The sequence below is a fragment of the Calidris pugnax genome, unplaced genomic scaffold, assembly GCF_001431845.1.
Source record: "Calidris pugnax isolate Ruff unplaced genomic scaffold, ASM143184v1 scaffold171, whole genome shotgun sequence".
NCBI lineage: Eukaryota > Metazoa > Chordata > Aves > Charadriiformes > Scolopacidae > Calidris > Calidris pugnax.
The window spans coordinates 12,709,745-12,722,715 of NW_015091064.1; the positions used below are offsets into that span (position 1 = coordinate 12,709,745).

General features: G+C 45.5%; 1 protein-coding gene across 2 annotated transcripts; it reads right to left on the minus strand.

Annotated features, from left to right (window-relative positions):
- Positions 1 to 1,951: 1,951 nt before the first annotated feature.
- Positions 1,952 to 12,325, minus strand: LOC106896606 (WD repeat and coiled-coil-containing protein C2orf44 homolog). Of its 2 annotated transcripts, XM_014956718.1 has the most exons (6): positions 12,185 to 12,325; positions 11,478 to 11,592; positions 8,612 to 9,090; positions 6,656 to 8,058; positions 3,521 to 3,638; positions 1,952 to 2,562 (listed from the first exon to the last, which is right to left on the minus strand). In XM_014956718.1, the coding sequence occupies exons 3-6, from the start codon at positions 9,069 to 9,071 to the stop codon at positions 2,291 to 2,293; spliced, it is 2,253 nt and encodes a 750-aa protein (XP_014812204.1). In that variant the 5' UTR covers positions 9,072 to 9,090; positions 11,478 to 11,592; positions 12,185 to 12,325; the 3' UTR covers positions 1,952 to 2,290. The 2 variants fall into 2 exon arrangements, with proteins under 2 accessions (XP_014812204.1, XP_014812205.1); XM_014956719.1 differs by lacking the exon at positions 8,612 to 9,090 and having other exon boundaries at positions 6,656 to 8,537.
- Positions 12,326 to 12,971: the final 646 nt, after the last annotated feature.

Consider the following 12,971-nt stretch of genomic DNA (forward strand, 5'->3'; position numbering starts at 1 on the left):
TGCGCTCGATCCATCTTCAGCCACTTGGGCCTTTGTTTCCCATTCAGCCCATAGACTGAGAAATGGCTTCTTGATTAGAAATAAGGGATTCTCTTAATGCAAGGATTTAATCCCCCTGAGATTCCTAGGATTGTATTTCAAATGCAACACTGGTCTGCATGCGCGTAACGCCCCCTGAAGAGCTTGTGTAATGCCTTGACCAAATTATTGACAGCTTTTAGTGGGTGATTTGCTGTGTGTGCTCCAGCTGCCCCTCACAGCAAAGCCCTGGGCACCTGGTGCTCACCTGGAGGAGTCCTACAGATCCAGCTGGTGCAACCTGGGACTGGGCACGCTTCTGGTGGGAGGCACTGTCTTTCGTCAATCTAGAGATAATACAAATAGATAATAATTCCAAAACAGGCAGGTAATTTTTATACGCTGTTTGGCTGCCTAACAAAATGATAGAAGCAGCATTTGAGGCAGGAGCAACTCATGGCACCCTCTGGGGTGAGCAGGGCAGGGGACAGAGGTTTCCTGCAGAGCCAAGAGGGCTCAGCCTTGACCCTCATGTAGGTTCAGGAGATGCTGGGACCAGGAACTGTGTGGAAAAGGGCCATCAGGTGTGGGAGGAAACACAGACCATCCCCCCAGTGCTGAAGCTCCAGATTCAATTAATATCTGGTAAAAGTAAACAAGGTCATGGACCACCTCCTGATGAAACAGGGACAATTAGAGACCAGACGCTCGTTATGGACAGGATGAAGCCCACAGTCACCAGATTATTTTCCCTGTTTTCCTCCTCTCCCACTCATCAAAACCTGTTAAATTCTGGTTGCACCACACAACACTGAGTGCTCCTTGCAGCTTTTGCTAATGTATCTTTAATATCCTATTTTGTGGACAGATTATTTTTTTTGACAGTGGCTAAATTTCCAAATGGGCAATAAAAAAAGATTTTATTAGTCTTGAAACAGCAGCTCTGTCTCTATAATCTTGTCACTTGATTCCTCCTCACGCAGTAAGAGCCACTGTGAAAGCCCCATAAACTGCTTAACGTTACCGTGCTTTAATTTTATGGGTCGCAATCTTGGATTACTCTCTTTTCTTCAGGGCTGCAATCCCTGCTACAGAAACTTGTGTTGGCTTCTAAATTTCACCTTTGAATCTTCTCTCTCTCTCTGTCTCTCACTACAGAAGCCCACAGAAGGTTTTCTTCCGTCAGCCTTTCCACTGGATGCTCTGAAGGTGATGGGTTAATTGCCTTCCCTTCTGCTCTCGCTCGGCACATATTAGCTGTGAAAATTAAAACAGATGCATTGAAGGCAACATCGTTAATGTTAACAGCTTTGTTTCAAAGGTAAGGAGGAAAAACCTCCATATGAAGACTAGAGATGTTTAGAAATATTAACCAGCAAATGTTTAGTTATTCAAACGGTACTAAGGACGGTTTATGCCCTTAATGATGTATTGGGCCTGGCTGGGATGGAGTTAGTTTCCTTCAGAGCGGTCCCTGTGGTGCTTTGGAGCTGTGACCCAAGCAGGGCTGGTGACACACTGATATTTTGGCTATTTCTGAGCAGCACTTGCACAGCAGCAAAAACCACCTTCTCCTGCTCTGCTCTGTCCCACCCCAAGAAGTTGGGAGGGGACACAGCTGGGGGAGCTGACCAAAGGGACATTACCATATGATGTCACGCTCAGCAATAAAAATTAAGGGGAAAGAAGGAGAAAGGAGAGGAAGGTCAGAGTTACAGCCCTGATTTTCCAAAGGAACCACTGCACGTGACAAAGCTTTGCTTTCCCAGAAGCTGCTGAACACCTGCCTGCCACTGCAAAGTACCGACGAAACTCGTTTCACTAACACAGCTTCTGTTTCACCTATTAAACCACCTTTATCTCAACCCAGGAGTTGTTCTTACTTTTGCAAATCTCAGGCTTTGAGAAAAATGAGGAAACTGGGGACAATGCAGCATTTTCAAGGATTTCTTTATTATGCAAGTTTACTATCATCTAAAAACACCGACCTATTAAAGACCAAGATGGAAACTTTAGCTCGGAAGCTCGTAAGAATGCGCCTTTTCAACCACTGATATAAAGACTTGGTCTGTATTGCAAGAGGCATATTTAGAAAATGCTGCTCAGTATAAAAACAAAGTTAATGTTTCCAAGGATCAGATAAATAATTTACAGTGATATGCAACAAAAAAAATTACAGAAATCCAACAGAGATTTGAGACAGCCTGTTGTTCGGAATTTGCAGTCCTACACGATAAGTTTAAAAGTCTCGTTACAAAACCACTGTCAAAAATCACATTTTACTGCTGGGCTGCTCTGGAGGACTGCTGCCATCTAAAGCCTTGGAGGAGCAGTCTCTGAGGACTTCCAGGGAACTGGTGATATCCAGACTTTCAGAAGAAGTGGGTCTACACCCTTCTGTCGAGCTGATGATGTCCAGAGTTTTGGACGAGCGGGCGCTGTAGCCTTTCGCGCTGGCGTCTCTGACCACGACCTCCTGCGCGGCCGTAAACGTCAAGGGAACGAAGCCCTCGCTGTCGGCTGTGAGCACAATCCAAGATGAACCTGGGGAGACACGTAAACCTCTGGTTAGAAATCTTCCTATAACTAGGTATGTTGAAGGTACAAAACATATTTCTCCTAAAATTAAATGCTTCTCTATGTTTGCAGTTTTTCTAGCAAGGAAAAACCAGCATGGGGAGATACAGGTGGGATGATCTCAAAAACAAAGGACAGTTCACAACTATGTGAAACAACTTCCTGACCAATTTTGCCACTCGGAGATGAAAGTACAATGAATGCACGTTTCAAATACAGAGGAGAAATTCAATTCTCCATAGAATTCATAAGTATCCAGACTTGTTTTAATTAGGTACTCATCAGCTAATTCCCACTGCTTAAGCTGTGCAGATACTGTAAAAAGCAAAATTTATTTAAAAACGAATTAATATCATAACAACAATTTAAAACCTACTATTATGCAATTTCAATACAATTCCAATAAATCTAAGGAAGAAATACCATACTGTATAAACCCCATGTCTCTGGTCCATTTGCTACTTGACTTCACATCATCATTAGTATTATTTCTACAATTTGAAATTGTTTACTGAATCTGAAACATTGACTTTACCAATTCATAGAGATTTTTCATAGTTGTATCCGTTAAGTTGACAAAGAAATAAAATAAAGCTTGTGGGGAAGGGAATTCAGAGAAATGTTTCCAGCCATTTGTAAATTCACACTACGTAACGTCACGTCACGAGTAAGGTCATGAGAAGATTGTAGCTTACAAACACACAGCCCTTTAATCTTTGCCTTAATATCTCAGGGGGGCCAAACTTTTAAAATCAATACAATTCAGGAATTTGAAAATACCATTCCTTCTCTGCCCATTTATCTAGTAACATTTGTAAAATTACTACAGAAACCTTGTGTAACACTGATCAGGCATGTTGCTACCACTCTCTGAGAACGTCGCACGCGTTTCAAGTGTTTGGGTTATTGGCTAATTACAACATACCGTGCTGCATTTCCACCAGCGAGAGATTGAATATCTGCTGGACTATATTTAGATGGAGTTTACCACCGCAGAGAATAACAGCTCGTCTTTCATCTGAATCACTTCTGGAAAGCTGCTTCTGTAAATCCAAGAAAGAATCATTATGATGTGTATTTAAGCAGAGATGTCGAAATGGCATGAATCAAAACAGGATCACAGACGTGCCTTCAGCTACGGCATTTAAAGGAAGTCAGATGCTACACCCATTCAGACCCATTTGCAAGATTTATACTTTAAAGTCCCAGCTCTCAAAGAGATGATCTGTGAGTGGCAGCAGCAAGTAACCACGCTAACTCAGCACGTGTCAGAACAACAGGAGAGGAAATCACACGCTGCTGCTGACAAACCCGTGAGCTGCACCCACAGCACAGACCTGGCCCTCACCATCCCACCTGTGAGGGACATTGTCCTGGGGAGTCTCTAGAGCTGCAGGTTTTCCATTCTCCCCCTCCCTGATCCACAGCTGCAGAAGAGGTGAGAACTCCTGCCCATGAATCTTTGAGATGAGGAACAGACTAAGAAATCAGAAGGGCTTCCAAGCCTTAAAATCCAAAAAGCATCTTCAAAGAACGTCCCCCAAGGGGCAGAGCAAAGCATTTTTAAAATCTGCAAAAGATCAGTTGGTACCAAACCTACAAACTCTGCCTTTGCGTAGGATAAAATTCACACAACCAACCATGTCATTTCCCAGGGAAGCCTTGATAACATCTCCAGGTCATGACAAAAACCACAATAAAGTAAATTGTGACTCCTTTTCTGTGCTGTGGACAGACCCATCCATCGGTGAGGAGGGAGGCTGGAGATGCAGACATGCTTTTTGCCCCCTGCACTGACACTCTGCCCTCTCAAAGACACTGCAGACTTGGGACATTTTGGGTTTCCTCAACATTTTGTAGTATACAACTAATAAGTTGGGTAGTAGAGAAATGATGAGGGCTCAGCACACGAGGTGAGGAACTTGTTCACCTGTTAATGGTTGCTGAATAAAATATACTCCGACTAAAGTTAAAACACATTTCCTGTCAGACTTTCCAGTATCATTTGTAATTCAAAAGTCATAGAACCATAGAATGGTTTGGGTTGGAAGGGACCTTAAAGATCATCTGGTTCCAACCCCCCTGCCCTGGGCAGGGACACCTCCCACCAGACCAGGTTGCTCCAAGCCCCATCCAGCCTGGCCTTGGACACCTCCAGGGATGGGGCATCCACAGCTTCTCTGGGCAACCTGTTCCAGTGTCTCACCACCCTCCCAGTAAATAATTTCTTTCTAGTATCTAATCTAAATCTCCCCTCTTTCAATTTAAAACCATTACCCCTCATCCTATTGCTCCACTCCCTGATAAAGAGTCCCTCCCCATCTCTCCTGTAGCCCCTTCAGGTACTGGAAGGCCATTATAAGGTCTCCCCAGAGCCTTCTCTTCTCCAGGCTGAACAACCCCAGCTCTCTCAGCCTGTCCTCATAGGAGAGGTGCTCCAGCCCTCTGATCATTTTAGTGGCCCTCCTCTGGACCCGTTCCAACAGGTCCATGTCCTTCCTGTGCTGAGAGCTCCAAAGCTGGACGCAGTTCTCCAGGTGGGGTCTCACCAGAGCGGAGCTGAGGGGCAGAATCACCTCCCTCACCGTGCTGTCACGCTGCTTTTGATGCAGCCCAGGATGCAGTTGGCTTTCTGGGCTGCCAGCGTGCACAGTTAAATGCTCTTCTTGCCACAGATCATCAGTGATCAAAATACATAGGTAAAATTTTCAGAGTAATGCCCCATATATAATTAGGATTTAAGAGAACTAGAAAAATTACGAGTTGTTTACAATGGAAAACAGCGAAGAGAGTGAAGGACTGTGATCTTGGACCTAAGAGTTCAATGCTACAAAAGCTGAGAGTAATATTTTTTTTGCAATAATAAAGCTGAAAAATAAAAGCTTATTGGAAAGAAAACAGCACTTTAAATTACTTTGAATATTGACCTCTAGAAGAGGCACGGTAGATTTGTGCCATGTTTTGATAATCAGTTACACTTTCTAGCATGAGATTTGGAAGCACCTTCTTTCAGCCACGGAAAGTGTCTTTCACATGCAATTTGTTTTTAAATCCATTTGTAAACTACGTTAATGGAATTATCTATTGTGTCCCTAAGGGTCTCTCTCCTTCTCAGATGGTGCTTTCAATACTAATCAGCAAATCAGCAACATTTCAGCTTCAGAGCTAAAGCATTTTTATTATTTTTTTGTTTGTTTCAGTCTCTGTTAATTCAGTTGCGTTCACAGGAGGACAGGAGATGGATACCAACTCCCAGAGGTAGAAATTTTTACTTGTCTAATTTCTGAACAGAAAGCTGCAGAAGTTTCCTAGGAAAAATGTTACCTTCCTAGAACTTCATGCAAGTCTTTAATTCTGCAACTTGAGCTGTCACATGTGGGGTCTCTGGAGTCCCACCAGCCCCTGTGCAGAAGGAGAAGGTTCTCCTGCCTGGGGCAGAGGCAATGAGCTCAGCCCAGCATGAGGTGAGGACCAGGAGCTGCACGTTCCCCAATATGACATGGCTTCAAAAACATTGAAAGCCTGCAGAGAAATGGGACTTGTGACAGTCCCAGCTACAGGAACAGGAGAGGACTCTAATCCTCGTGGCCATTACATGATAATGGTCTTCTTTTCTCCAGAAACACTCTGTCTTTACCACAGGTACAAAAATGAAAGCACTGTTACAGCATCCATCTGAAACGGCAATAATTTTACAGACATTACTTCAAGTTTAGGTTAAAAAAATTACCTGAAGTATTTCCCTCATTCTATCTCCCTTCAGAGAAAAATACAAATACGTAGCTTTAAAAGAACTGTAAACAGGGAGACTGAGATGCAATTACAAGAATAATAAGGAAGAAGGACAACAAAACCAAGCCAGGCTTACGTAAAGCCTAAGTAAGTCTAAATAAGATTCCTGCACGCAGCGAGATCATTCATATGTACCAAATTTGCACGTACTAAATGTTCATAGGATGTCACCCTTCCTGCACATTATCTGACCAAAGTTTTACATCCCTACAAAGAACATACATCCATAAACAGATTTTATCATTATGGCTTCCAATATTAAAATTACCTGGCAGGTGATGTAAATAAAAGAGGGCTCCTGAGCAGACGGGTACACTGGAAGATTTCTCTTCCCAGATTTTAGCAGCTCGGTTAATTCACAGAGATGGTGCTGTAATTCTGTGAAGTTACTGGACAGTTTTTCTACATTTTTCGAAAAGTAACTCGCCTCCTTTTCACTTAATAGGTTATTCTTGTAAGAATTTGGTATTTTGAAAGCTGGATCCGCCTGCCTTTTTGGAGATGTTGGCTTGTTAGAAGATGCCAGCGATGTGGCAGACAGCGTCAGAGTCCGGTTAACTGGTTCGGCATCAAGGGACTCAATGGCTGGAGGAAAATTCATGGAAATCTTTTTATCCTTGAGGTCACTCACATTCACCAACACACTTTGTTCATAAACAGGACTCTTAATTTCTTCAATGAGTTTCCTTCTGCTGGTAGGGGACTGAAGGGCAGCACGATCTGGTATCAAGAGGCCACGGCTGAGAGGGTGAACATCTGTAGAGAGATCCTGAGGTATGTTTGACAGGCTCAGGTTGGAGCTCCCATTAACTGATGCAGATGCTGAAGGACCCACTTCAAATATTAGTTCCTTAATCATCAATCGGATCATATATTTGTCTGATCTTGAAGAGGGAAGAAATGCAGGGTCAGTGAATTTTTGTTTTCCAACCAGTATCAGTAATAATTTATTGGTCAAGAAGCACAAACCCTTTGGTTTCTCATTTTTCTCTAGTTGAATTTGTTGAATATTGGGTAAATTGGATGAAGTCAAGGAATAGACCAAAATAACGTTACAAGTATTGGAGGCAACCGATACAGTTTGAGTTTTGGGGTCAAAAGCCATTATATCAGGAACCAGAATGCCTGGGATGCTGACTTTTTTGGTAGAGGTAACCTTTCTTTCAAAGGTCACCAAGATGAGATGTGAAGAATCTTGGCCGCTTCCCGTGAGGTAGTCCTTGGGCCTCAGATGAAGAAGAGGACTGGAATCAGCACCCTGCTTGCTAGAAAGTATGTGAGTTAGATCCACAGGAGATGTAACCACAGACAAGGGCTTCTCAGAGTCCAGTGACTTTTTCCCCCCATCCATGGAATACTCTTCCTCACCACACAAGCTGGACTGCGAGGGGAAGGACTCCGTTTCGATACTGGCTGGAACCTCAAACGCCACACCGGCATTTAAGCCACAGATCTTGTCCAGAGGAAGCTCGGTGGCAACAGCAACTTGAAAACTCAGAGTGGCTTCCACAGCACAGATGTACCCCCCCACATCAAAGATTGGGCAAAAAGAACAGGCGTTGAGGGTTTTCTGAGCATCGTCCCAAATGTAAGAATGAAGGGCGCTGCCCACCCCCACCACCAAGCGATTGCCTTCCTTCGTCCAACACGCGCAGTGGATGAGCCCGCTGCCTTTGATGTCTGCTTTGATTCTGGAGTTGTTGAGATGGACAGAGTGCAGGACGGAGGCATCCCGTGTGGTGAGCACAGCCAAGATCTCCTTCTTGGGGTGCCACACGCAGCCCTGGGGGAGCACTGGAAAGGGCTCGCTGATGTCGCATATCTGAGAAACCAACAGCTTGTTTCTTTCCGTGACGTTAAAACAGAGCTGCCAAACTGTGATATGCTTTTTATGCTGAACAGCGAGCAGAGCTGGGGCATCAGGAGGACACGGGCCCCAGTACAGTCCATGGACATGTTCAAACTGACCGACAACGCTCGAGTCACCAAATTTTGGTTCTCCATTCTGGAGGTGTAAAGAAGTCAGTATCACCTGTTTGCCATCCGTCCAGGCAATACCATGCACAGGGTGAATTGCTTGGTGTAAAGCATTAAGGCCAGTTCTCAGAAGCTTTGCCTTTCCTAGCTCCATGATTTTTAATGCGAGACATCTAAATGAATTAGAAATAAAAGAAAAAAGAAATATTTTAGAAGACAGAGGACAATAAATGTACGATTCCGCTGCCTTTGATGTCTGCTTTGATTCTGGAGTTGTTGAGATGGACAGAGTGCAGGACGGAGGCATCCCGTGTGGTGAGCACAGCCAAGATCTCCTTCTTGGGGTGCCACACGCAGCCCTGGGGGAGCACTGGAAAGGGCTCGCTGATGTCGCATATCTGAGAAACCAACAGCTTGTTTCTTTCCGTGACGTTAAAACAGAGCTGCCAAACTGTGATATGCTTTTTATGCTGAACAGCGAGCAGAGCTGGGGCATCAGGAGGACACGGGCCCCAGTACAGTCCATGGACATGTTCAAACTGACCGACAACGCTCGAGTCACCGAATTTTGGTTCTCCATTCTGGAGGTGTAAAGAAGTCAGTATCACCTGTTTGCCATCCGTCCAGGCAATACCATGCACAGGGTGAATTGCTTGGTGTAAAGCATTAAGGCCAGTTCTCAGAAGCTTCGCCTTTCCTAGCTCCATGATTTTTAACGTGAGACATCTAAACGAATTAGAAATAAAAGAAAAAAGAAATATTTTAGAAGACAGAGGACAATAAATGTACGATTACTCAACTTATGACCCTGCCAATGCTGGACTCTTCCTTCCAATAAAATCAACATACACATAATGTTCATCTATGTTTAATCCCCAATTATAGAATTTTTTCTTTATGATGTTTCCACAGTGAAATGCAATTTTAAGAGCAAGAAACGTGGCTGTTTACATAGGCTTAATCTACTGTGTTTTCATCACAAGACCAGTTCTTTCATTCTAATAGATAGGTTGCTGGTTCTCAGAATATTTTCAAATTACTTCAGTATTAAAAATTTTCAAAACACCACCTCTCACTCTCAGCTTCATGGACCGTTTGTGATCAGATAAAGTAATCCCTTACAAGCATAGCCAGGCATTAATGCATTATCTATAAATCTGATCCTGTTTAAGTGGGTGAGAACGAGGCATTTGTATGGTTATTCAGTAAAGCTCTCCAAAAAAGCAAATGCAATTTTGAAGAAAGTCAGGATCAAAGCAGATTTTTTTTCTGAGGAAGTGCATGAGAAAAGAATTCAAAAGAATTTAGAACAAAGGAGAAGGACAGACCCATCTACCTGAGGCAGAAGTGTTACAGTGACAGCATATGAATGACTCACAATCTTCAACATCCGCTAAAGCAGGGATTTTTTTTTTTCCTAAATGATTCAGCATCTGGATGTCAGAGTCCACAATCCATCTTTTAGGTCACTACTGTTTGTGAGCAGAAGGGGTGAAAGCAGCAGGCAGCTCCCTGTGCCTGTAGGCTGCTGTTTACACGCATATGAATATCCATAGAAAAATATACATGTATTTTTAAATACTTTTAAAAAAATATCTGCAGTAATTCTGGGGGCATTTTTATTCTTTGGATATTGCTTCAGGAGTACTTATTTTCATAGTGTCCCGCAAAGTAGAAATTACTGGTTTATAGGTACAAAATAAAACCACAGAAAACCTTCATTCCAGTATTTTTTAAAAACAACTGGGTTCTGTGATTTGCCTGATGTCTCAAGGGACAGTTCTCTCTCTCAATAGCACAATAGCTTCAAAAGGGGGAATGGGAAACTGCCAGCAGTCATTATTCTCTGCAGTTGGTAACCAAGTGTCTGGGACATCCAGAAGCCATATGCAAGGCACCAAAACTTCAGTGGAGTTCAGGGTCCTACACACATTTCTAGTTTTTGAGCTGTGAGCAATCCCTACTCCGTGCACAGAGGCCAATTCAAAGGAACTGATGGTTTCCTCACGTAAGATTCTCCATTGGCTCAGCTGCAAAGCCATGGCACAGAAGGAGTTGCAGCTTTAGTAGGAAACATGAAAAAAAAGTAGTGTTTGAGAAAGGCAAGCTGTCAAACTGGAAGAATTTATAACAATGTGAAGGGTCTGGCACTGCTCCGTATTTTTATTAACTATTTGTGCATGACCCCAAACTTGGAGGAAGGGGATTGGAAGATTGGGTTTCAGAGACTAAAATCAGACAGAGAAGAGAAAGTTATGTTATGGTGATTAAGATAACTTATTTTCAAGCTAATAACAACTGCAAAATAATATACTTTGTAAATGAAAAAAAAAAAACCAAACACGGATACCTCTTCATGAAAATTCCCTGGGTAGCAGTATAGCAAAAAATGACCTGGTTTACAGTGGATCCCAAACTGAGTATTTCAGTAGTGTGAGAATGTTGCCAAACATTCTAAAATGCTTTTAAGAGGGGATGCCATACACAAGGGAGATAATTACCTCCCTTCCTCAGAGCTAGCAGTATCTCCACTGGAGTACTGAACCTAATTCTGAGTTTAACAGTCCAAGGTTGATGGAAATGCTTAACAGAGCTCAAGGACCAGAGAAATATGAGAAGTGGGTTCACTCAATTTGGAGAAGATTGTGAGTGGAAACTTTCAAACACCCACCAGGCTGCTGACAAGAGAACACTGATCCATTGTTCTCCAGGTCTACTCTGGATAGACCAAGATAATAATCTCCTTAGTTTCAACAAAGGAGATTTAGGTCAGCTATTAAAGAAAAATTCTACCTATAAGTGATAGCTAAGCATTGAAGCAGATTACCTTGGAGAGGGGGAGAAAGCCCTCCATGAATTTCATAACCTGTTAGAGCCAGTTAAGTAAACGTCTGTCAGGGATAAGTTTAAGTATGCTGGATCCTGCTTCATGGTGAGAGAGCACTTGAGATACTTCCCAATCAACTTCTCCACCATCTACCTGGCTCTCCTCTAAACTCCAGTATAACCTACCTCAATCTCATTAAGCAACCGCCACTTGAGGGAAAATCAAAACCTTAATTGTTCGTTCTTTAGTATCCTTAATCACACGTACACTGCTGGGCAATACTCACCAATGGAAGGGAGATGATAACGTGCCTCATAAGATATGCTAAGATACTAAGCCTCCTGGGCCATCTGGATAGTTTCCTCTGATGCAAGAGATGTTTCGTGCTATCCTGAGCGGATCTGGAAAAGCAAAGGCAGCAGGACACCCACTGGATAATTACACTCCAGCCACCTGGCACCCAAAAACTCCCCCTCCCTTGGGCTAATGCTGCTTCCAGCCAGGCAGGCCATGGGCATTTCATGCTTCCAGCCAGGCAGGCCATGGGTATTCCACGCTTCCAGGCAGGCCATGGCACTCAGGGCATCGAGGCGTGCCACCACTGGAGAGTCTCCCGCCGACCCTCTCCACAGGGGTGGGCAGCCCCCGCCACAGCCACCCCCAGGCCTCACCTCACGCCCTCACACCTTCCCCGGCCCGGCAGAGGCCGAGCTCCCCTGAGGCGGATGTCACGCTGCTGCCACGGCGCTGCGGGATGCTCGGTGAAACACAGCACCTGTCCCCACCCTCCCTGGGCAGCCGAGGGGACGCTGCAGGGGACACTCCGGCGGGGCAGCGGGTGGCCATGGCAGGGGACAACAGAGAGTGCACAAACCCGCCCTCCCGCGCCGCTTCCCCCGCGCCGCCGCTCCTCCCGCACTGATATTCCCCACCTCGCCTCAGAGAGACGGCCCACCCGCTCCTTCTCCTCCCCGCCACGGCCAGCGGCCTCACCCGCCCAGCGGCTCGGCTCGGCTCCGGTCTCCGCGGCCGTGCAAGCCCAACGCGGTGATGGGCTGCGGCGGGCACCTCCCGCCCGCGGTCCCGGTCCCGCCTCCCCGGTGCCCAGCCCCACACCACCGCAGCGCCCAGGGCGGGAGGGGGCGGCGGGCAGGCAGCGGCGCTCTAGCCGGGCACGCCTGAGCTCTATGACCCGGCGGGCGGCGCCTACAAGGAGCGGGCGGGAGAACTACAGCTCCCATGAGGCAACGGGGTGGCGCGCGCCGTCGCCTCAGGGCGCCCCGTCGGCCGCAGTCGCTGAGGTGACAGGGGCTCGTTCCCTCCGTCCCTCCCGGGGTGGGCGACATGTCCGACCCCGGGCTCTCGGTGAGGCCTGAGAAGGGACCAGAGGAGGGAAGAGACGCCTGAGGCGGGCGGAGGCTGAGTCCCCCAGTGTGGGGTTAGATACCCATATGGGTGGCTGTCACGTCCTGTGAGGGAGCCTGGTGACTCGGGCATCAGCCCTGTGACTGGCCTGGCCTTGCTGCCAGGGGCCAGTTGGCCACCTCCCGGAGGCCCGAGGGTGGTAAAGTAGATAGATCCTACGACGCAGAAGATAGGGCAGTGCTCTGAATGCAAAGCCTGCAGGTTTCAAGAGTTCTTTGAATCTTCTGCACGAGATAAAGATGCAAAATGAGATACATGCCTGCTTTCTTTTGTGTTTGGGTTTTGGTTTTAATTGGTTTTTTTTTCCCTTGGGAGGTCACACTTAAGAAAGCATATACATGTGATACAGAACTAC